Source organism: Fonsecaea multimorphosa (assembly GCF_000836435.1).
Source record: "Fonsecaea multimorphosa CBS 102226 unplaced genomic scaffold supercont1.11, whole genome shotgun sequence".
NCBI lineage: Eukaryota > Fungi > Ascomycota > Eurotiomycetes > Chaetothyriales > Herpotrichiellaceae > Fonsecaea > Fonsecaea multimorphosa.
Window position 1 is genome coordinate 668501 of NW_015971645.1, and position 23110 is coordinate 691610.

The 23110-nt window shown below is 53.3% G+C and overlaps 11 protein-coding genes across 11 annotated transcripts; 6 read left to right on the plus strand and 5 right to left on the minus strand.

Annotated features, from left to right (window-relative positions):
- Window positions 1–297: 297 nt before the first annotated feature.
- On the minus strand, window positions 298–1933 carry Z520_06239 (uncharacterized protein; the record flags this gene model as incomplete). Its single annotated transcript, XM_016776740.1, has 4 exons — window positions 298–741; window positions 801–1525; window positions 1586–1696; window positions 1786–1933. The coding sequence occupies 4 exons, from the start codon at window positions 1931–1933 to the stop codon at window positions 298–300; spliced, it is 1428 nt and encodes a 475-aa protein (XP_016632282.1).
- Window positions 1934–2502: 569 nt separating this feature from the next.
- Z520_06240 (uncharacterized protein) lies at window positions 2503–2903 on the plus strand (the record flags this gene model as incomplete). Its single annotated transcript, XM_016776741.1, has 2 exons — window positions 2503–2711; window positions 2777–2903. 2 exons carry the CDS (start codon window positions 2503–2505, stop codon window positions 2901–2903), a joined length of 336 nt encoding a protein of 111 aa, XP_016632283.1.
- Window positions 2904–4147: 1244 nt separating this feature from the next.
- Window positions 4148–5631, minus strand: Z520_06241 (uncharacterized protein; the record flags this gene model as incomplete). The annotated part of the gene is made up of 2 exons (XM_016776742.1): window positions 4148–5314; window positions 5380–5631. The coding sequence occupies 2 exons, from the start codon at window positions 5629–5631 to the stop codon at window positions 4148–4150; spliced, it is 1419 nt and encodes a 472-aa protein (XP_016632284.1).
- A 1508-nt stretch (window positions 5632–7139) lies between these two features.
- Window positions 7140–8560, minus strand: Z520_06242 (uncharacterized protein; the record flags this gene model as incomplete). Its single annotated transcript, XM_016776743.1, has 3 exons — window positions 7140–7781; window positions 7854–7898; window positions 7955–8560. The coding sequence occupies 3 exons, from the start codon at window positions 8558–8560 to the stop codon at window positions 7140–7142; spliced, it is 1293 nt and encodes a 430-aa protein (XP_016632285.1).
- Window positions 8561–10845: 2285 nt separating this feature from the next.
- On the minus strand, window positions 10846–11989 carry Z520_06243 (uncharacterized protein; the record flags this gene model as incomplete). The annotated part of the gene is made up of 3 exons (XM_016776744.1): window positions 10846–11282; window positions 11357–11813; window positions 11882–11989. The coding sequence occupies 3 exons, from the start codon at window positions 11987–11989 to the stop codon at window positions 10846–10848; spliced, it is 1002 nt and encodes a 333-aa protein (XP_016632286.1).
- A 651-nt stretch (window positions 11990–12640) lies between these two features.
- Window positions 12641–13176, plus strand: Z520_06244 (uncharacterized protein; the record flags this gene model as incomplete). The annotated part of the gene is made up of 2 exons (XM_016776745.1): window positions 12641–12841; window positions 12910–13176. 2 exons carry the CDS (start codon window positions 12641–12643, stop codon window positions 13174–13176), a joined length of 468 nt encoding a protein of 155 aa, XP_016632287.1.
- Window positions 13177–13787: 611 nt separating this feature from the next.
- Window positions 13788–15353, plus strand: Z520_06245 (4-aminobutyrate aminotransferase; the record flags this gene model as incomplete). Its single annotated transcript, XM_016776746.1, has 1 exon — window positions 13788–15353. The coding sequence occupies one exon, from the start codon at window positions 13788–13790 to the stop codon at window positions 15351–15353; it is 1566 nt and encodes a 521-aa protein (XP_016632288.1).
- Window positions 15354–15626: 273 nt separating this feature from the next.
- Window positions 15627–16042, minus strand: Z520_06246 (uncharacterized protein; the record flags this gene model as incomplete). Its single annotated transcript, XM_016776747.1, has 2 exons — window positions 15627–15923; window positions 15980–16042. 2 exons carry the CDS (start codon window positions 16040–16042, stop codon window positions 15627–15629), a joined length of 360 nt encoding a protein of 119 aa, XP_016632289.1.
- A 474-nt stretch (window positions 16043–16516) lies between these two features.
- Window positions 16517–18125, plus strand: Z520_06247 (uncharacterized protein; the record flags this gene model as incomplete). The annotated part of the gene is made up of 4 exons (XM_016776748.1): window positions 16517–16759; window positions 16815–17856; window positions 17913–18037; window positions 18090–18125. 4 exons carry the CDS (start codon window positions 16517–16519, stop codon window positions 18123–18125), a joined length of 1446 nt encoding a protein of 481 aa, XP_016632290.1.
- A 1232-nt stretch (window positions 18126–19357) lies between these two features.
- On the plus strand, window positions 19358–20860 carry Z520_06248 (uncharacterized protein; the record flags this gene model as incomplete). The annotated part of the gene is made up of 1 exon (XM_016776749.1): window positions 19358–20860. One exon carries the CDS (start codon window positions 19358–19360, stop codon window positions 20858–20860), a length of 1503 nt encoding a protein of 500 aa, XP_016632291.1.
- Window positions 20861–21687: 827 nt separating this feature from the next.
- Window positions 21688–22908, plus strand: Z520_06249 (uncharacterized protein; the record flags this gene model as incomplete). The annotated part of the gene is made up of 1 exon (XM_016776750.1): window positions 21688–22908. The coding sequence occupies one exon, from the start codon at window positions 21688–21690 to the stop codon at window positions 22906–22908; it is 1221 nt and encodes a 406-aa protein (XP_016632292.1).
- Window positions 22909–23110: the final 202 nt, after the last annotated feature.

The window sequence follows — 23110 nt, forward strand, 5'->3', positions numbered from 1 at the left end:
CAATGAGCGAATTCTGGCCGCAGTGTTTGTATATATGGTCGGCAAATCACCAGCTGGCATACGTCAAATTCAATATCGCACCTCCGTAATGGTAACATGTACAATATATGAATAGCACGATAGAGTCACAGAACAAAGCACGAACTGAATCCACATTTTATCCATGAGACTGTTTTCCAGATCAATCGCCTTTTTCCATTCGGACCTTTTTGGAATCTAGGGAGTTTCCTTATATGCCCTCGCCCATCCGTCAATGAAGCCCACTTAGAATACATGAAATCCTCTTCCGTCGTGTGTCTACCTAGGGCTACTCACACTCAACTTCCTCCTTCGCTCAGCCTCCTCCTTTGGCGGCTCGCAGTACAGCCAGACCATAACAAAAGCGACAAATCCCAGAATCACACTCCACAAGCCCCCGATCCACGGCCACGCACCACTAATGGCCCAACTCCGAGGCCACTCGTCGTGCGCAAAGTGTCGAACCGTGACCTGTCTCTTCTCCTCAATGTAGGTGAGGAAGGGCCGTTTGTAGTTGACCTTGAACGCGAAGATGCCGTGTTGGTCGGGCGTCGTGAATGTCGTGCTGAAGACGGTGCTGTTGGGTGTCACGGAGGATGGGTGGAGAGGGATGCGGTGGAAGGGGGAGAGCATGGTGAACTCGAGCTGGAGGGCATCGTTGGTGGGGACAGTGAAGGGGACGTAGTGTGTTCGGTCGTATTGGCCGATTTCGATGGAGAATTTCTGGAGAGAAAGTCAGTTGAAGACAAGCCATAGGGGGGCTTCAAGGCAAAGCAACTTACCACGTCATTTTTGATTCGATAGATGGCCGGATCGTACTCGCTGATTTGCGTGGTATTCTCCCCAGCCTTGGTTGACGGCTTGATCTCATAATGTTGGATATGGAAGACCTTGAGAACGCCGACCTCCTGGAAGGTCCACTCGGTCAATTGTCTTGCAAATTCCTTGTTCACAGTCTTGCCACTCTTTCCGCTCGGTGATTTCACAGACGCATCGAACCATTTGTCTTGAAGCATTTCCAGCGAGCCGAGGACAGTGAATCTGGCAGAATTGCGGGCTTGCATTGCCGACACAAGCGACAACTGCGAACCTGTGGCGAAGGGCTCTTCCACGCTCTCGCCCTCCTCTTTCGGATTATATGCATATGCCGTGACGGGTGCCTTCAGAATCGGCGCTAGGAGAGGACTGCTGTTCCCCAACGTCTGCCCGACTGCTTTGGGCACAGCTAGGGTGCCGTCACCACCGAAGAAGTTGACAGCATCGGGTCTCAACTGGCCCGGGCGATCGAGTAGTAAAACGTCGTGATTCTCGGCCGCGGAAACGGTGTCATAGTTGAAGTGGTCGACCACAACAGACGATTTATCGGGGGATAGGGAGATGTCAAACTCGAGCAGGAGAGAGGAAATGGCAGAAGGTGTGCCTGCGTCGGAGGACAGACTAAGCAAGACGTTTCCCCCTGCATTGACATAGTCAAGCAGTATCTTGGGCGTCAAGGCGGGACCGTAGCCTGTTCCATTTTTCAGTATTCTATCCTGACCAGAGCTGTGATGTGGCTGCGTTCGTTTACCTTTCGATTTCGGAGGTGTGAGGAGTAAATGTTCATAGGCTAGCTGGCCATGTCTGAAGAGTGAGAGGTCTTCGTTTCTGGGAGACTGGAAAGACAGTTTATAGTCACGCCCTGATGGACAAGAGTTGCAAAATCAGTCGCTGCTCTCTTCCCAATCTAGGCGCAAACAGAATGAACCCCAACTCCTAAGGGAGACGTACCTTCCAGATCAGCCCAGAATTGCGAATAGAGTCCCTTTTGCGATTCGTCTTCCAGGACGACCAGGACCCGGTCTCCCACAGCACTTTTGGCCAGCACGGCGCTCAGCAGCGGGAGGAGGACAAGACAGATTGATGACAAGAGCCGCATCTTGAGACAAGACAAGATGGACGACCGACCTGGTTCCCGGGCTTAAGCAGGGACATGCATTCGGGAGGTTGTACTTGTAGTTTCGTTGCGTTGAGTACGCTTCCCCAATGGCTTTTTGCGTACCTCGTACTGCGGAGACGTGGTCAATTAATCTTCTCCTCAGCCTTGTCGCATATGAGTCAAATGCTCTGCAGTAGCTGCCAAGGCTGCACTTGGGACCTCATCTCGAGCTTCCAACTACCCTCCGCCATGTCCCTCCCTCAGACGACCGCCAATTGAGCCCGACGCAGGGCGAAACAACGGGTTCCTACACCGTGGCCATACCGATTGCTTCTCTCCTTAGCAACTCGCGACTCCTCTTGCTCCAGAATCGAGCTCGGAAAGCCAGACGATCCGGACTCTACAGCTCAACTCGGACACTGCTACAGAATCGAGCAAGCTCCCTTCCTCCACACCTCGTCACCAAATCTGTCCAACCCCGTTACAAGCACATACCCTTCAGCCATCCTGCTTCAAACTCCTCCCCTCAGGGCACGCATCCCCCTCCACACTCCTCTCATTAACAAACAATGTCCGGTGTCCCTCAACGTTTCTGGGGCCAACCCATCCGGTACCTTCGCTGGGCGGCGCACGAGAAGCCGGCGATATTCTGGAGCTGCGTCATTGGTGGTCTGGGACCTGCGACATTTGTCTTTATACCGCCGATGAGGAGATACTTTGGGGACCAAGATCCACCGAGAATTCCTCTGACTTATCCCGGTACGTATTTACGAGTCAAGTGAGTTTTGTTTGTGGTGTACAGATGGTGGCATTCGCGGGGAAACCCGGCTTTGTTTGGTGTAGGGAAGAAGGAGGGGGATCAAACAATGAGAATGGAGGTATCTTGCAACTTTGGGACGGCAGTCTTTTGATATCGGAGGATCTTGGTGTGGTCAAACTGAAGACAAGTGAATGGACACATGGATTCTGAAAGACTACGCTGGCGGAACGAGACTTGCTGACATATATCACTATCTAGTACCGAGCGGACCGAGAAAGATACCGACAGGGTTCGACGACCCGGAATGAAAGTTCAAGTCATTTTTTTAGATTGCATCAAGCCGGAATCCTGACGTCCTTGGAACATTGAGTGCTCAATACGGGTTCTTACAGCAAGGGGGAGCGGAAGTGGATGGACTGCAATGGCCCTGATCACACTGGCAGCAGATGAGGCGATGATGGTCAAGCAATGTACATAGCCTGATGCACTACAATTGATGGAAAAGGGACAGTAAAACATTGAAAATGTGCATTCGATTGCAAATTCGTTTTTTGACTAAGTCCCCTTTGTCCCTAGCAACTTGGGGGAATCCCATGCACTCTTCTTCCTGAGCTCTGCTGTTATGCTATCCTGCACCCCTTCTGGAACAAAGGCGGAACACGTAGAGAACGGCCGCGAAGATGGCGCCTCGCTCAAAGACAGGGACGTCCGCGAAAGGGGTGTCTCGCCCAAGCTGAAGAACAGGGACGTCCGCGAAAGAGGCGCCTCATTCAATCCAAGCATAGGGACGTCCGCGAAAGAGGCGCCTCGTTCAACCCAGGCATAGGAACGTCCGCGCAACAGGCGCCTCGTGCAACCCAAGCATAGGGACGTCCGCGAAAGAGGCGCCACGCCTAAGCCCGAGAGCAGGGACATCCGCGCAACAGGCGCCACGTTCAACCCCAAGCATAGAGACGTCCGCGAAAGAGGCGCCACGCCCAAGCCCGAGAGCAGGGACGTCCGCGAAAAAGGTGCCACGTTCAAGCCCAAGAATAGGGACGCGCGCGAAAGAGGCGCCTCGCCCAAGAACTGAAGCCTCTAGTTGAGGTTTGTCGTGTGACTCTTGTAGCCAATATCGAAGTACTATCCTGGCTCACACCTGTCGCGTCTTTTTTTTTGGTGTTTTTTATGCATAGTGTGTGTCCTAGTTCACACCTGTCACGTCTTTTTTTGGATGTTTTGTGCATGATGTAGTGTTCTGGTTCACACCTGTTGCGTCCTCTTCTTCTTCTTCAGCTCTTATGCAATTGCTTAATGCCCGGGAGGCCGCCGCGATTTCGGACAAAATTCAAGCAGTTCTGAGGAATGTCGTACTAATGTGAGCATTTTGGGCGATTTGTGAGAATCCAATAATGAAGAGTGGTCACAGCTGTGTCGGCTGGAAGCTCTCGACCGCGGTTTGAGCGACACATTGATCACTCCTCCATCGGATCAGATCCATCTTCTCTGACGAACATGTCGTTGGAGGATCCTCCATCGTCGTCAGACTCGCTGGCGCTGTCTAGTTCGTGGATCTTGGCACGTTTCTTTGGTCGGGCGTGAGTGTGACTGTCGTCGTGTCCACTGCGTTTACCACCACCTTCGAGAGTGGCCCGAACTTGCATCAGAGCCTGTTCATCTTCAATGTCATCGTACATGCTTTGCAATGCATCGTTCGGTTTTGTGTTCGTATCTGGAATGTGCCAGGGCATGTCTTCCTTTTCGATTGTTGCACATGTCAACCAGTGGATCTCGTGTTGCTCTCTCTTCAAGTGAGTGTGTTGTTTCATGATATCCTCCACGAAGGCCTTGATGTCTTCCTTGAGAAGACCCATGTTCGCCTCAAGCACATGGCAGGCTTTGATGCTCATAGGGAAGTATTTGTGAAACTCTTGGAAGTCCATATGGTTGAGATAAGCGTGACCTCCTGCGTGTAGCGACATGTAGAAATTCAAGCCGCCGTCCGGAGCGCGGCGCGTACGATCGTCGGAGATATTCTGTGCTACCCACTGCCGGAAAAAGCCAACAGCCATCCACATATAGATGTCACCAGAATATGAGGGACGTCCAGGCTTGTCTGCGGCAATGCGGCGTATGAACTCCGGGTAATGACCCAGTATGCGAAGTTCAAGCGCTTCTTTCTTGAGCGAGAGTTCAGTTGCCTTGCGTTCCAAGATCTCACGGATATCTTGACTGACTCTGTCCTTCTCTTCATCGGGGATCGTGCCCCACTGGCCGATCAAATGGATGGCTGCTTCACGGTAGATGGCAGGTGATCGAACGCGGCGACCAAGCTCAATCCAAACGTGGGGATTCTCCAAAATAGAAGTCCAAAGGACATCGTCTTGACGCATCAAAGCGAGATCAACCACATCGCGGACATGTTCGACGGCGCCGATGGATTCAGCACACTCAACCAGAGAAAGGACGCAGGAGAGGACAGTGGCGAGATTGCTGTCATCGAAGACAGGCTCACGATTGTAAAAGACTCCAAAGAGCCAATCCCATGCCCGGTTGCTGTAGTCTGGCCCCTTTCCGTTTTCCAGGTCTGGCATCACAACATTCCTGCTAGGGCCTACAACCCGCCCAGCCTCATTGATTTCCTGTGATGCATTTCGTTAGCCTCTAGTCTATCGTGACATTTCCAGGATGAGGGGATATTGTTTACCATCCGGATGAACTCCCCTGATTGATCTTCATCTGACGACCGCTTGAATTCAAAACGGTACGCAGCCGCGTTGTCCCGGCGAGCCTGTGCATTCAGGCGAGGGGCCGGCTGCGCGGCAATTTGCTCGGCGAAGACAGTTGAGTGGGTTGTCAGGACTTGCGAGTGAAGTTTGTAGACTTGAGATGGTGAGATGATGATGAGGACGTCGCCATCCAGAAACTTGGGAAAGTCGGATCTAGTTGGGGAGGCCATCTTGACAGCGGCGGGGGAGTTCTCAGTGGTATCGCAAGGTACACCCTTTCAGACAGGAAAGGGTGGAAGGAAGGTGACAAGGAGAGGAAAGGAAGGAGAGTGAAAAGGTGAAAAGGAACGAGAATAAATAGTAAGAGAAAAAATCTTCGCAGGCAACGACGAATAACAGTCACTGCCTTAGTGACATCCTTAGTGACATGAGGGTTGGGTGAGGCAGTAAAAACATGGCGGCGTGTGTGAAGCATCGAGTGACACTCTCGAGCCAGCGTACGCTGAGCGGGTGAGCTGAGCTTGGCGGCCTGGCGACGACTCGACTCGTCGTCTCTCTGCGGCGATGGAGCGGCCGTCACCCCTGGTTCCAGTCCATGGTTCCTTCGACGATCCGGTCGACGATTCGACCAGGTCTAGCAAAGCTGTATACTATCGACGTTCTCCAACCATCTCCCCTCTGCCTTTGACTGCCTACCACGGACCAACGGATAGACTCCTATGTGATGAGCAAGAGACAGGTAGTGGGTTGACAACGACGGGTGCCAGCAATCCAGATCTTGGGTAGAGGCGAAGCAAGGCTATATATATGTCAGACCATGTGGCAAGAAAACAGACTGTAGGAGGCGGGTCCTGGTTTTGGTGGACACGAGAAACAGTCACTCCTTGCCAGCGTTCTTCAATGAAGAGCTGGTCCCCGAAATGTCCTGTGAAGAGTGAGAGTCGAGTTCAGCAGACAACAAGATGGCCTGTACGTCCAATCAATCAAGCGAGCGTCGAGCTGTCAAAGAGCGGACTGAGCCCGCAAAACCGAGGTCAAGGTAATGGGAACACCAAGGGATATCCGGGTAGGAGCATGATGGGCCCATCCAGGTCAGCGAGGATCACGACAGGAAGCAACATTGAGAATCATCCGGAACACAGCCTGAGTGACAAGCCAGTGGTATAAGGTGTCGTGCTATTAGTCGTTGTCATCAGTCTCGATAGTTCAAACAAAAACAACTCTCAAGCTCCATGATTCATCTCCAACACGCCAATCCAATGCCCGGTGCCTCCAATTCCTGATTCGTAAGACCGGGTTTTGCCATGATGGTTATCAATCTTTGGGAAGAACATCCATTTCCAGTGATTTTCAATACGCCTCCAGGATGCACGTGGACGACGGTGGACAAAAAGGCCCGACTCCAGGAAAGTGATGCGTAGATTGGTGTCGCTCTGTAACCATAGACCGCGCAAACTGTGTTGCCTCTGAAACCTGCAATAATTCGTGGCCGCATGAGCGCCAATGTAACAATCCGGTTGTATTCCCATGGCATAGGTCGTCATGTCAATCCGGGCATAACAATAATAGTGCATTTGCAATCCATGTGGCCTGCTTGTTCCAAGGCCTGCGGCACGGCCGGGTAAGAATGTAGGGGATCTTTGAATATCTGAATCCCGGGCTTTGGAGGAGCTCCTGCTCAGGCATGACATTATCCAGGGACATATGCCGTATGAAAAGGGGACAAGCAAGATGGCGCTCATCTTCTAGTGGTACGTGTCTCCGGATAGCCTGGGGGATATGGACCTCCCATTATGTCCCCTCTTCGCCCATCATAGGATGCTGATATCGACTGGGTGACAGGCGGTGCTGTCCTCGGTGGGTATCCGGGTTGACCATAGGCCGCGGGTGGTGCAGCTCGGCTAATGGCTGAAGTTGGAGGCGTCGTGTTACCCCCATGTAAAGTCCGTGGTTCTCTGTCTACTCCGTAGTATGCCGGTTGGCCTGGAGCGTATCCTGACTGTTGAGAGGAAATGGCATATTGGGTATAACCAGGTTCAGGAGGATAGCCAGTAGTGACTGGGATACGGCCAGTAGCCACGGGGCGGGGAGGTTCCAGGTCACGCTCACGTTCACGTTCACGCTCACGAGGTTCACGATGCCTAGGAGGCGCACGATAATCATCCTCGTCAAGGTCCATGTCTCCAGGGGGTGGGAATCGCCGTCGGTCTAGGGTCCTTTCTTGCGAGTCTGCCAAGTCGGCATAGGAACCTGTCCGAGCCTTAGACTCGTTTGCTGGAGGTGTCGTACGGCCCATACCTCGGTTTTCACCTTGCCGCCGCCTTCGATCTTTTTCGCGCAGCCATCTCTCGGACTCATCACGCAGGCTTTGCTCCATCGCCTAGCCAGGGTCGGTCAGTATGGGGATCTCATAACACAAGGGGAGGGAAAGGTGGCAACCCGGAGTCCGTACCGTCGTAAGTGCGCGATATCCCCTAACCCAGTAGCCCGGACGTCCCTAACGACAATTGTTAGCAACCACACTTACCATGACGACCTGTTGAGGCAGCGTACTCGAGAATCGACCCCGGGGCGACATGTGGCATCTTGGCCAAGAAATTTGCAAATCTCATGTTGGATCACTTCGCGTTCGATTCCCTCTCCGGGGCACCAGAATTCGGAAAGCTGGAGTTGGGGCCTTGAGGGTTCATCACGGTCCCTCATGGTTGCGTCCATTGGTACACGACGACTGGGGGGAACAGGATCAAGGTAGTCACGGTCTTCACGAGGAGGATATCTCTGGGGGGGCAATTGGCGGTACATTTGTCCAGTGGCGGGATCTTGGTAGAGTCTTTCAGGAGGCTCGACACTACGGCTGTCCACAGTACGTTCCGACCGGATGGGATCGATACTCCTGGCAGTGTTGGCCCTCGTTGGGTCTCTCGCAATGTCCATGCGGTCCATCCTGGGGTCCGGGCGGGCTTCCACACGGCGGTCAATTCCAATGTCCATGACATCAGACATTGGGGTGTCTCTTTCTCTTCGTTCGGGGTGGTCGTCTATTATCCTTCTCTCTCGGGGTGCAGGCTCAACACGCTCGCGAGGCTCACGCTCACGTTCTCTTTCTCTTCGACGAGGCTCGCCTCCGCGGTAGTCTCGGTCATCATAACGGGAGGACATGCTGGCGGCCGCGAATATAAAGGGCCTCCGATGCGCAAGAGCGAAATCCCTGTTCCGTTGGGCAGCAACAAAGGCGGGAACAGACAAATGGGAAGGAAAGTGGTCAGGTAGAACGGTTTGAGGGTAAGCGACGGGATTGCGTTGGTCAGGTTCCTTGTGGGCTAAAGTAACTCCTGGGTAATCAAAATCCACCGGGATAGACAAGTCCAAGGAGTCCGTAAGGATTGAGATCCAATGGAATGGTATGGCCTGGGATACAGGAGTGGGTGATGTGATTAATCGGACGGGGTAAAAAGGGTGACGATGATAGAAGGACAGGTTTTTGGAAATGGGAAAGATAGAAGGAGAAGGGAAGAGAGGGCGGGTTGTGTGTGCAGGCACTGCAGGCAGAACTGCCACCAGGGCGGCTTTTGGGCAGAGGTCCAGAGGCCCAGAGGGTGGCACCCAGTGGGTTGTTCAAGCGAGGCACTGCTACCCAATCGTTGCCCATAGACGGGCCCCTTGTACCGCCGCCCAACCCAAATAATAAGCAGCTTGGGGGATACCCAGCCTGGGTGCCAGCGAGCCAGGTTGCAGGCATCTTAACTACTAGTAGACATGCCTACCTAAGGTACCTTCCCCATACCTGGCGAGGTACCGAAGGATGTACGAACACAGTAGGGCAGGGAACGAGAGCAGCTTGCGGATCAATGCCCCAGAGTGTACAAGGACCAACAAACAGGACTCCTCGTCTCTTCCCATGAGTCGCGAGTGGCGGTCTTTTTGCGCCTCCTGCTACATAATAACAGATAGCAAAGGAGGAAGATCGAGCATCGAGTCAGCCCAACGTCTCGCCAGGTCCTGAAACACGAGAAACCGTTAAAGTGGGATGATGATCCTGCTCGCAGCACTACATACCGTCGATCAACTGGCACCCAGTCTAGCGGAGAATAGAAGGTGGCACTGAAGCTGTCAAATAGAAATCAAGCCTCTTCTTTTGATGGGATGGGAGACTGAGAGGCGAAGAGCGAGAGACGAAGTCTTCTCAGTTCGCGGGCAAAAAGACAGAAAAAATGCATAGCAGACGCTTATCAAAAGGGCCTCAAAAGTACCTCCTACCTTACTTGGGTAGGTTTACCCATCTACGGACGAAACAAATTAATTTCACCATAGTATGTGCTTCCAACAGTTGCTTCCATTCCATTTGTTTCCAGAAAGAAACAGACGAGGAAGGACATCCTCAAGTGTCTTCACTTTCGCCTTCACATCATCCTCCCACTCCATACTCTCCCCATGACGAGACCTTTTCTCCTGGGCCACATCCCGAGCACATCAAAATGCCCACCCCGTGGCGGACATGGACAAGCGAGGCCCGCGCGTGGGAGGCCTGCAGCTGCCTTGGAGCTTACCTGTCTGTCGATTTCTTACACGGGGGTTTATCAGTGCAGATGACCGGAAAAAGCTCAGCCTAGTGACACCGGTGAGCTCAGACAACCCCCAAACATGCCAGCTGGGACTCGCTTTCCAGCCAATGGCCTCGCGTTGGGCAGCAAGACGCATGGGCATCGCGTCTCTGTGCGTTTCTTACCAGCCAAGAAAGGACGCCATGGCCCTGCAATTGGCCACCGCAATCTATCATGAGTTGGGCATCTACTACTACTGAGTCTTTGGCGCTGTTGCATGTGTGACATGTCACCATTTCTCCGAATTGCACAAAGCTTATTGACCATGAGGTGAGAACACCAACCTCCAGGCCCGATGCGCTCACCGTCTATTGTTGCATAATAGTTCGCTGCTGGGGAGCCCACTGCCTCCTTTCGTTGAGTCTTGTCGAAGATGGCCAGAGCCAGGAGGAAACCTGGGGTTTAAGAGCTGGGATTCTGGCAGCATGAGCTTCAGATCCGTCCAGAGGTGGGAAATCTACCGCGTCCCTTTTAAATGTCTCTTTCCAGACCGGTGTGGCAGGTACCTAGGTAGGTTGTACCCAACTTACAGCTCCACAAGAGCAAACAAGGGATAAAATAGAGACGGCATGGGCCGACACGCAGAGGGCCCGTGGATGTACACTTTGGGACCTTGACTTTCAACCTTTCCGGCTCTTTGAGAGCCCAATATCAAGATTTCGTGACACATAGGTTGGCTTTCCCGTTTCAGATGGCTTTGGTCTGAATATGCCGATGTGTGAGCTCCTTGGGCGGCAAGGCGGTCATATGCGCCCTTTGCAATGGATTAGACAGGAGCATCGGATTATATTGCATCTGTGGAACGACTATCGCCTTCTCCGACTGCAAAACTGTGCAGCCACCTCACAATTTGGACTTGCCTCCACCAGTGACTGCTTTGATGCGGAACCCTGTCCGGGGAAAATGCAGGCGGACCTCCTTGTCCTTGGCTTGAGTGCTCAGGACAACTTCATCCTCTGTCAACCCAATGAGCCGGCCCTGGTCATGATGACTGGTGCCTGAGTCAATTGCATACACTTCCACTTCGGTTCCCTGCTGCAATCCAAGAGGATCCGCGGGGTCAACGCCCAAGTCCTTGTCGGCGAAGGGTGCGTTGAGGATCCGCTCAGCCGCAGCGTCGCCTTTCAAAGAGGCCGGTTTCGGCGCTTGAGCTTTGGCGGCCTTGAGTGCATCGTTGAACCTGGCAATCCACGCAAATACCTTGGGATATTTCTTGTCAGAGATCAACTCCCGGGGAAGAGCCCCTTTGAGCCCGTTCAACCAATCAAACGTCCAAATGGCTAAGGCCACTTGCATTAGCCAAATCGATATGGAGGACGACCTTGCTAGGTCCTGCAGTGTACTTTTTGCTTACCTTCGATGTCGGCCAGAGTCGGCTTTTCCGTCTTGAGTACCCATTTCCGCCCATCGGCCAGCAGAGTCGCCTCGAGGAACTTGAATCCGCTTCTGATGGCTGCCAATGCTTCTGGTCGATTCTCGGCAATAAATTCTTTGCTCCATGGTCGGCCGGAATAATCCTCTCGGTCTTTGGTGAATTTGGGATCGTTCAAAAGCGGCATACTCGTCGGGATAAGCTGCGACGCCCGTGTGAAGAGTCCCGCCTCTATGCTCCAGATTTCCAGAAACTTCTCAATGGCCTTCTCTTCGGCCGTTGATGCACCTAGAGCCCCTTCGGGGAACATGTCTTCCAACTTGCGAAGGATGATGCGACTGTCACAGTAGACATCACGGCCTATGGTCATTACAGGGATTCTTCTGTAGTTAACACCCAAGGCACTCAGATCTGGTCGAGGCATAACCGGCGGTTGTTTCTATATCAGTTTTCGTTAGGCGCTCGACTCAGGCCAAAAGAGCCGGCAAATAGCAAGCAGTCACTCACACATTCAGCATAGTCCATGCCTCGCAGACTTAGATACCACAGAACTCTCCTGGCGAAAGGGGAGAATGAGTAGTGATAGAGGACGATACCGTTGTTTGGACCCGCCATCTTTGCTCGACGCTCACGATCAGGAAATGAGAATTCTTGGGAGAGACAAGTCAGCGCTGGTTCTTTGAGGCGCTACAGAAGCTCGATTGACTTCAATATGTGCCATAGGGAAGCTGAAGTGGACTGAGAGATGAATATTATTGCTAGATTATGGTTCATTCCCCATCGCGAAAGCTCTTTGCCTCGGCAACTTGGTGGGCTGCGGGGCACAGTCCAGCAAGGACGGGAAGCTAGCTAAAATGTTGACGGAATCAACGCTAAGAAAAGTTGTCAGATGGTCGCCGTCTCTTGTTACCTCTCTCATCAACACTCGGCATATTCTTTCACAGCCTGAGCAGATGTTTGATGCCAATCTCTCTCCATGAGGCTGACGACCACGTAGCAACTCTGAAATCATGCCAGGAACATCAGGCACCTCAGGGGCAAGTTTCGTGACATCATCATCTCCACTGTATGACGATGAACTGTTCAGTGTGCACACGATCTCCTTCGATCCCTGGGCTCAAAGACGGCTTTGAGGAGCAATAAATTGTCTCGAAGAATCTGCCCGTTTCTTGTGTCCCTGAAGTCCACCCGAACACACCTTTACCAGCTCCCTGAACGTATTGACTCGCATCTGTAACGTTGAAAGTGATCGTTTTCGAATCCATCATGGCTCAATCCGGACGAGACAGCGGAGGTGACCTCTTCGACATGGCACAAAAAGGCACAAAGGTACCAGACGACGCAGCAGAGCCGCGATACATCCCATCCAAAGCGCGGCCGGATCAAATAGCCTCTGAAACCGATCCTAACAATCTGGGTGGCCGGACACTTGCAGAGGCAGCGACCAACGAAGGCGACATCCCCAGGGTCAGTACCAGCTCAACATCCCACATCCAATACCCCATATCCCATTACTCAAGCTAACTCTTACGTAGACCACCAGAGACACTGCTGTGAACGATGTTCTTACTGGAACGGGAGATTCTCTCCCCTCCCAAGTTGACTCCAAACGACTGCACGCGGTACCCGGCGGTGTCACCCACGATCCATTTGCCAAGGGTTCAACCAGGATGACGGAGCACAAAGTGCAGCCGTCGGATTTTGTACAGGGTGCGTCGGATGGTCCGCGGACTGATCGAGCTCCTGGTCAAGAGGGATTGAGTGATGAGCAGGCGATGGACAACCTCGAGCGCAGAGGATGAGTAGAAAAAATGGCATATGAAACCAATGGAGTCTAGCATATATTTTCATTGACGGAATGCCTCAAAAACAGTTCTCTAAAAAGACAATCCATTGAAATACTTATCCACAATGTGTGTTCTCAGAGGGCCAACCTTTTTCCAAGGGCCTCTTTCAAAATGCCGCCTCGGCCTTCCTGAAGCAGATGTCAAGAAGTCCATTGACGGCAGTGGGGGAGCGCTATATGCTCTGATTTGCGCAGCTGGAGGTGCGAGGATATCCGACCCGCCAATTAGGCCTATGCAGCGTGCTTCTCCGCATTTTCTTTGTTCCTGCCTCGCTGTCCGTGACTGCGGCGTCGCGCCCTTCATGTTCTACCAGGGGATCCAACTTTGAAAACCTGCCATCTCCCACCGTGATCTTTGTCTGACCTTCCAACTTGCTTGCTACATTGCCAGGAGTAAGTCCAATGCTACCACTGGGTTCGACTGACCTCTCCTTTCAGTCGAGTGCTCGAAGCCTGCCTCAGGAAGCCAGGCAGGACTACTAGTTTTTCAGTTTGCATGCGCAATCCACCCCGCACCATTCACAGTTGCAGTGCTCAACGTTCCATAAAGCTTGATTGATACGAACCATGGCGTCCTTCCTGCGAGCCCCGGCCGGACTGCGCAGTGTCGGTCGTCTAACAACTCCAGCTCGATCCTCGTTGAGATCAACGCCTTTCCGAACTTTGGCGACGAGCACCAACAAACGTAAAGCTGCCGCTGTAGCCCAGGCTCACATCGAGACTCCTTCAATGGACACAGCATTCTTTCCCGATGAGCCCGTTGGGCCCACGGTCGTTACGCCTATACCCGGCCCACAGAGCCAAAAGGCCATTGCAGAGCTTCACAAAATATTTGATACTCGCAGCCTCAACATGCTGGCAAACTACCAACAGAGTTACGCCAACTATATCGCAGACCCTGATGGAAACGTGCTGCTCGATGTGTACGCCCAGATCGCCTCCATCCCTGTCGGTTACAACAACCCTTCGCTCCTGCTAGCCGCTACCAGTCCAGAGATGGCCTCTGCGATAATCAATCGACCCGCGTTGGGCAACTTCCCTTCTCACGACTGGGCCTCAATCCTGCAAACCGGTATACTTCGAGCGGCACCCAAGGGCTTGAACCAGGTCTTCACTGCCACGGCCGGTTCCGACGCCAATGAGACCGCCTACAAAGCCGCTTTCATGTGGAAGCGACAGCAAGAGCGTGGCGGCCGAGACGTGGAGTTCACCCCAGAAGAGATCGAGAGCACGATGAAGAACCAGAAGCCCGGCTCCCCGGATATGTCAATCATGTCGTTCAAAACTGCCTTCCACGGCCGCCTGTTTGGAACTCTATCGACCACGCGCAGCAAGCCCATCCACAAGATCGATATTCCAGCCTTTGACTGGCCTCAATGCTCCTTCCCCTCTCTGAAGTACCCGCTCGAACAGCACGCGGAGGAGAATGCGGCCGAAGAAAAGAGATGCCTCGAGGAAGCTGAGCATATTATCAAAACTTACCACAATCCCGTTGCGGCTGTGATCGTCGAACCCATCCAGTCCGAAGGCGGCGACAACCACGCCAGTCCAGCCTTCTTCAGAGGTCTCCGAGAAATCACCCGCCGCAACAATGTCCTTTTGATCGTCGACGAAGTGCAAACCGGTGTCGGCGCGACAGGCAAATTTTGGGCCCACGATCATTGGAACCTGGAAGATCCACCGGACATGGTGACATTCTCCAAGAAAGCACAAACGGCGGGATACTACTTTGGCAACCCAGACTTGCGACCGAACAAGCCATATCGACAATTCAACACCTGGATGGGCGACCCGGCGCGAGCAATCCTCTTCCGCGCCATCATTAATGAAATTGAGAGATTGAACCTGGTGGAGAATACAGCGATGGTTGGTGACTACCTATATCAAGGCATTGAAAGGCTCGCTCAACAATATCCTCAACAATTCCAAAACCTCCGAGGGAAAGGGCAGGGGACTTTTATTGCGTTTGATAATCCCAAACGTGACGAATTCCTGGCCAAGGCTAAGACGCTTGGTATTAATATTGGTGGCAGTGGAGCTTCGGCTGTGAGGTTGAGGCCGATGCTGATATTCCAGAAGCACCATGCTGACATTCTGCTCGATGCTTTTGAGAAGCTGGCCAAGTCTCTGTGAGGCGCAAAAGTTTGTGTGTAGTTATCGACGAGTTGTCGCTTGGTGGCTGAACTCTGCAGCGTTTGGCGCACATGTCTGTTCTCTGTGGTCTCCACTAATGGCGATATCGTAGCGCATGAATAAGAAAGTCTTTTCGTCAGTCCTCGTATGGTGTATTTGAGAGCCACGCAGTGATTCTTGATTGGCTGTCTTCATCACTTCAGACGTCCCTGGCCATCAGGAGCAGAAAATCTTGTAAATCATTCTCCGCAAACAGCCTGAACCCCTTGGGCATCAAGAAGCCGCGACACTGTCCTCCTCCATTGCGGTCCCGTCTCTTGGGACATACTTGATGCCGTTGTCCTCCAGCGAATCTATTATCTCCCTCGGCAACGTTCCCACGACCTTGACCGCATAGATCCCGGGCACGTAATCGGTCAGGCGCTGCCACCGAGCCACCCAAGATGTCTTGGGATCGCCCATAGCAATCAAACCCTCGAACACCTGAGAAGTGCATTCTTGAATCGCGTCTTGAGAGTTGCGCAGGCCGAGAATATCTTCGCAGTTGGGGCAACCGTTGCGGAAGAATTCCTGCAGCTGTATGTTAGTCATTGGAGAGGGGCAGGGAATGACAACGTGTTGCTTACAGTGGCGGACTGGACAATGGAGCAGACCATACAGGCGCGTGTGCGAGTACCGCGACCAGCCATGATGAGGGTGAGGGTGGAGATAGGGTTGACGGAGAGGCCAGAGAGATACACTGATGCAAGGGCGTTTTGTTGTCCGCAGTTTTGTAAAGGCGAATTCATGAATGCCATTTAAGGTTTCGGATGATCGGCCGATAGCGTGGTAGCCAGACGTCGAGATCTAGGCGGCACTGGGTGTCACTGGGTGTCTGGCTCACGCTGGCTCCAGCCCTTGAGCCTGAAACTGCAGGTCTGACGAGGTTCCTTTGGCTTCTCCGAAAGTTCTCGACTCGACGGCCACCCAACGGCCGATCCGCGACCAGAAAATCTACCAGCGAAGCCCGGTACCTAGGTGAGGCAAGTGAACACTCGACCACGCATTTCTCAACACATTTCACGCCAGACACCGGAATGATACGATAGCACTCGTGGCTGCACTACCCCGCATCTGCTCTCTCATTTTTCTCTGGCCGAATCACCTCCAATCTCTCTTCGGCCATGGCCTCGACGCTCGCCGCAGACAAGGCCGCCGCAACCGCCCTGAAAGTCAAGGGCAACCAGGCCTTTGCGCAACACGACTGGCCCTCAGCTATTGATTATTACACCAAGGCAATAGAAAAGTACGATGCAGACCCGTCGTTCTACTGCAACCGGGCCCAGGCAAACATCAAGCTTGAGGCCTACGGCTATGCCATTGCTGACGCAACCAAGGCAATCGAACTCGACAAAGATTATATCAAGGTATAAAGTCGGCGTCTGGTAGCACTGGCTCGGTAACTAACTTCTATCACACTAGGCATACTGGAGACGAGCGATTGCCAACACTGCCATTCTAAATTCTCAAGATGCCCTGCGAGACTTCAAGGCGGTTTGCCGAAAGGAGCCCAACAACAAAGAGGCCAAAATCAAACTGGCAGAGTGCGAAAAGCTGGTGAAAAAGATACAGTTCTTGAAAGCGATCGAAGTCGAAGAACCTCCCTCAGCGTTCGAAGGACTTGACTTGGACTCGATAGAGGTGGACGAGAAATACGATGGTGTAAGATTAGGGACCGAAATGACGCAGGAATTTATCGACGATATGATAGAGCGGTTTAAGAACGGCAAGAAGATCCACAAGAAATATGTGTTCCAGATCATCAAGGCTGTGAGAGACATCGTCTATGACGAGCCGACCATGGTCGAGATGGACGTGGCACCCGCCACTAAGCTCACGGTCTGCGGAGACACCCACGGCCAGTTCTTCGATCTGCTGGAAATCTTCCGACTTAATGGCTACCCGACGGACAAGCATGCATACCTCTTCAACGGCGACTTTGTGGATCGAGGATCATGGTCGACAGAAATCGCCTTACTCCTCTATGCCTACAAGTGGCTGCGACCTAACGCCTTCTTCCTGAACCGGGGCAACCATGAAACAGACGATATGAACCGAGTGTATGGATTTGAAGGCGAGTGCAAGGCCAAGTACAACGAGAAGACGTTCAAGCTTTTCTCCGAGTCATTCTCCGCGCTGCCGTTAGCAACCTTGATCGGGAAGAAATATCTTACCCTCCACGGCGGGCTGTTTTCGGACGATAAAGTTACGCTAGACGACATCCGCAAACTCGATCGCCACGTGCAGCGGCAGCCCGGTCAGTCTGGACTTATGATGGAGATGCTCTGGACGGATCCTCAGCCTCAAAATGGCAGAGGCCCCAGCAAGAGAGGTGTTGGGCTGCAGTTTGGCCCTGATGTTACGAAGAAATTCTGTGAAAACAATAATCTCGAGGCCGTGATTCGAAGTCACGAGGTGCGGATGGATGGTTACGAGGTCGAGCATGATGGGAAGTGCATCACTGGTATGTTCGAATGACCACTGCTATCTGCGCATAGACACTAACCAGTCTCCTCATAGTCTTCTCGGCGCCCAAATACTGTGACACGACGGAGAACAAGGGAGCATACATCAACATCGGGCCCGACATGAAGCTGGAGTATCACCAGTTTGAAGCCGTACCTCACCCTGATATCAAGCCTATGGTGAGTCTATTGACCCGCGCTCACAAATGGCATGTGACTTACAGTCTTTTAGGCGTATGCAGCGAGCTCGTTGATGTCCATGATGTAGGACGTTTTTCTTGGATTGATCGTGTTTGTATGTCCTGAAACGGAGAAAGAGCTAGGGGATGGGGATCTACTGTAGACTCCAGGATACTGTGGTCCATGTGTTACAGCCCATGTATGTGTATCAGTATGGGACATTGTACAGCGTGATCGAAATTCATAGCGGGGCCGGCGCTGGATACAGGCATGTTGTTAGAGGTCAACTGGAGTGCGATTGCGACTTTGAGGGAAGGTGGCTGAGTTTGCGCAGGCATTGCTCAGCCGTATACGAGTACTCGTAGGCTACTAGGCTGGCTTGGCTGGTAGGCTTAACTAAATTCAAAGTTCGGAAGAACCAAACAGGTAACTCTAGCTCCTCGCTTTAGGCGGTGACTCTAAAGACTGGCAGCATTGGGTTAAGGAAAAGCACGGCCCCGGGCGTTGTCACATTGGTGGCGCCCAGTAGTCACCTGGGCTCGTCGCGTACCTAGGTGGTGGGTGCAGCGGGTGCAGTGGGTGCAGTGTCTCTGGGTGTCCCTAGCAGTCGCGGCTGGTGCCGTGGCAGTGGAAGCCAGTCATTGTCAGCCTCTCATTCGCCGGAGGGAAACCTGAAACCCCCTGCATCAGCCCATCTTGCCCTTCAGCCCATCCCCGTCGTCATCTGCAAAGCCCAAGACATTGATCGATTCGCATCCCGTGCTTGCTTGGGTGAGAAGACTATGGTGGCCCCTTACGAGTACATGCATCACCAAGCTACGGCTGCATCGAGCCAGCCCATCGCCCGTCGATGGCGAGATGTCGTCTCTGTCCCCCCCTCCCCCTCCCCGCTTTTTTTTGCAACCTTCACTGAACCTTCATCATCTCACCCACCACGTTTTGAACATCGTTCCCCTTCGTCAGTAATTGTACAATCCTTAAGAGCGAGCCTCATTGCCCATTTGTTCTCAGATTTGTCGTTTCTTGCTCGTTCGCGTGTACCATTGATACCCAACAGTGTACGTGACTGATTCGTGCCGGCGCGTTCTGGGTATTGATCCTTCAAGGCTGTTGCCTTCTCAGCCTGACAAGGACACGGTTCCCTACAGCTTCTGTGTGTAACTGAGCAAACATTGTTGGCTCAGCTATCTCAGCCCGACACTGTGTCCAAACGGTGTTTTGGAACTTCGAACCTTCAGTATCTCCTCTTGCGACCACTCCTCCGCGATACTACCACCTACCACCTGTAAATCAATCACTGCCTGTGTCAGACGGCGAAACATGGAGTACATTTCTCAGCCCGATGCGTGTGGTCATTCCTGCCTAGCGGCACCTTCAAAATCGTCCTTTTGGTCTACAGGAGTGGGCGGCGAATCTTCTCGAGAGATTGCCGGCGACCAATTATCAGACCACAAGGAGTCCACCAGAGTCACTGTCACAGAACGTACCGCGGACAATCCCATACGATCAATGATGGAGATGCAACCTTCGACCTCTTTAATCTGGAAAGCCAAGCACCGTGCATCCATTCCGGCCTTCTTCTCAACGACCAAACCTCAGCTCGAACGAACGGCGGGAAAGTCACAAACGAGTGCCTTCCTCTCCATCTTACCTCGCGATGTGCATTTCCTCCTTGGTACTACCTACCTCGATTTCGACACTTTACTCGCTCTTCGACAAACATGCCGCTCAGTGTACGATATCTTTCCAGCGGACGTCGTCCGCCGCGTCCGGTCCAAGATCGTTAAGGCAAGCCTCGAGGACGAGGTGCGGCAGTACCGGGAGTACAGATCCATGTATCCTCGACAACGACTTGGTCATCTGTGGGACTTGCTTTACGCTGCCTTTGACTTCCGGCTGATTGAACGACCCGCCAGAGAACTTCGATGCTACGGTTGCCTCGAGGAGAAGCCTGTGTGGTGCTTTGTCGAGAGAATGAGCAACCGTGGCACCGGTCTTGGAGCCAAATTTGCCCAAAATAGGCTGTGTAAGGACTGCATGCGCAGATATCGCGATATCGAGGGGGAATGGTGGAAGGAAAACTGGGTCAAGAAGAGCGACATGGTCCGCAAATCCAGCAGAGGCCGCAGACTTGGTCGCTGGATGCTTGAAGGCCAAAGCCTGGTCAATCCAGACGAGCAAATTGGAGTCTGCTCCTCATGTGGCAGCTCGACGTTTGAGCTGTGGTGGGGTTGTGTTCCTTGCTTTGAACTGGAGGAGCAAAGACGGCGGGAGGAAGAGCTGATGGAAACCGACGGCTGGCAGCGGAGAATCGCCGAAGTCATGGGGACTTGGCGAGGACGGAAGAGACTGACCCGCAGACGACGCCACGCGAGTCGGAGTCGGAGTCGCGATCGCGATCGCGGGAGGAAGAGATGGTGGGCTCCTAGCTTCACATTTGCAGGCGGGCTTGCAGACCGAAAGGCTGCTTTGATTGAATGGAAAGAGCACAAGGACAGCAAAAAAGCCGGAACCAGTACAATCAAAGCCAACCATCAAGACTCGCGGTGGCATGCTCTGGACCAGATCCCCTTACCCGAGAGCCGCAGAGAAGCAAGGTGTTCGTCTTGTTGGGTCCCCAACTGTCACAGCCGAACATACATTCTCGGGTTGGCGTATGAAAGACCGCTGCCGAGAGAGCGTTGGTGTACCGGGTGCAAACAGGAGTTCGATCAGCGACTTGCAAGGAAAGGCTACCGGAGATGGAGAATGAAAATGTGCAAGAATGAAAAGTCAGATAACGACTGGCCTGAATCGTTGGCCTGGCTGTTTGAAGAGAGTTAAGGTCAAGGTATGTAGAAACAGTTACGACGGACATGAAGGCGCTTCAGGCGTTGAACGAGCGACATGAGATTCCCATGATGGGTCACTAGGCCTAAGAAACGAAATGAGCAAGATGTACCACAAATGAAGTATTTAGATCGCTCTTGGGTTCGACAGCTGGCGCGTAGCAACAGGGGCTTCGAAGGTCTCCTTTGAACAGCAATTCTGTCTCGACTCTTTCACCATGGCCATCCAGTCGCTTATTCTCGGCTCAAACCTACAGGCAGAAATGTGGGAGTTTATTAACGTGCTGACCAAATGTCTTGACCTCTGAAATAGGAACCCGTTACCTTTTCCTAGGGCTTCTCCGCGCTTCACTACGACCCCATTCTCGGCTGGTATAGAGAAAACTCTACGGGCCCCGAGCCCACCATACACGCCAGGAATAAGGCCAACCGGACATCGACGTCGAGTCAACAGGTTTGCGCTCCCCTTCCGGCAAGGTTAGGCTCGGGTGTCTGACCATACCGAGTCCACGATGCTGGTTCTTCCCATTGCCTTTGCTGTGTTGAGGCACGCAGTCAGCGCGGAAGGATGAGAAAAGCCAGATGAGGTGCGCAAGTTAGGCAAGGACTGGATATGCAGGATAAGACAATGTACAGCACACGAGGTACAGTTGAAGGGATGTTGGTGAGTTGTTTGTTCTCAATGTAGCGATCTCTTTGCATCCTTCACATCACTTGTCCTATCCCAGTCGACTCGCTCTCATTGTCTGCTCCCATACATCTTGAGTAGCACCAAGGATCCCGCCACTAGCAGACAGATCGATCACCAGTAAGAGAAGAAGAATGGCGACGAAACTCCAGGTCCCGCCGTCTTCATCCATCGTCAACGTCTCCATCATCGACAGCACCGCCCGCCTCCACAACCTCCCTTACTATGTCGCGATGACACCGCTGTACCCGGGCTACGAGCGCAGCTCCAACCTGCCATGCTACGTCTTTTTGATCCATCACCCACCGACAAACACACGGGTGCTGTACGATCTGGGCCTGCGCAAGAACTTCCGCACACATCTGAACCCGCACCTTGTCCGAAAGATGGCGCCGCTGGGGATGGAATTCAGCGTGGAGAAGGACACGGCCGAGATCCTGGTGGAGGGCGGTCTCGATCCGGGGGATATCGACACAATCGTCCTCTCGCACCACCACTTCGACCACGTCGGCGACACGACAAAGTTCCCTCCCACGACGAGGCTGGTGGTCGGCCCCGGGACGAAGGAGAAGTACTGGCCTGCAGGTGGTGGGTATCCCGAGGATTTGGAGAATCAGGATTCGACGTCGGACACGTACGCCGGGCGCGAGGTCGTGGAGCTGGCGTTCGACAACGACCGCAGCGGCGACCCTCCCCGGGGGCGGGTGGTCTGTGAGATTGGCGGGTTCAAGGCGTTGGATTACTTTGGCGACGGCAGCTTTTATTTACTTCACACGCCGGGACATACCGCGAACCATATCTCTGCGCTGGCGAGGACGACGGCGCCGGCGACGGCAGGGCCGGGACGTGACGAGAACTCAACCTTCATCCTCATGGCCGGCGACCTCGTGCATAGCTGCATGAGCTTCCGCCCGTCGAGGGGGTATCCGCTTCCCGAAACCATCGTGCTGGAACCACAAGAAGCCACTATTAGTGCTCCATCCTCGTCCCATCCCCCGTCTCTAGAAACCGAAGCCCTAGCCCGCCACCACCGCCTCTACCGACCCCCGTCGTCGCCCTCGACATCTTCTCTGGCCGATGCGCGCACCCAACCATTCAGCCTGATCCCGGCCGCGGTGGAAGAATCCCCCCCGCTCTCCCAGCGCAACGCCAACATCCTCGCGGAATATTTCGACGCCGACGACAACGTCTTGGTCATCTACGCCCACGACGACAGCTTGCTCGACGGCGTGCTGGAGTTTTGGCCACAAAGCGATGCCAACGCCTGGAAGGAGAAGGGGTGGGGGACGAAAGCGCATTGGCGGTTTTTGCGGAGGATGGTGCATGCACTTAAGGAGGAGGAGGAGGGTGGGTGATTGGGATGGGGATTGAGACACGACGAGACGAGTCGTTGAGGACAAAGCACCGGGGGCTGGAGGGGAGGAAACAGGAAAGAAGGCAAGGCAGGTGGATGGGTGGATGGACATGATGGGCCGAAAAAAAAAGGCGTCGTGCTCGGGCCTGTTTGAAGGGGGGGGGGTTTATATCGAGTATATTTTCGAAGACCGCGCTTTGTTT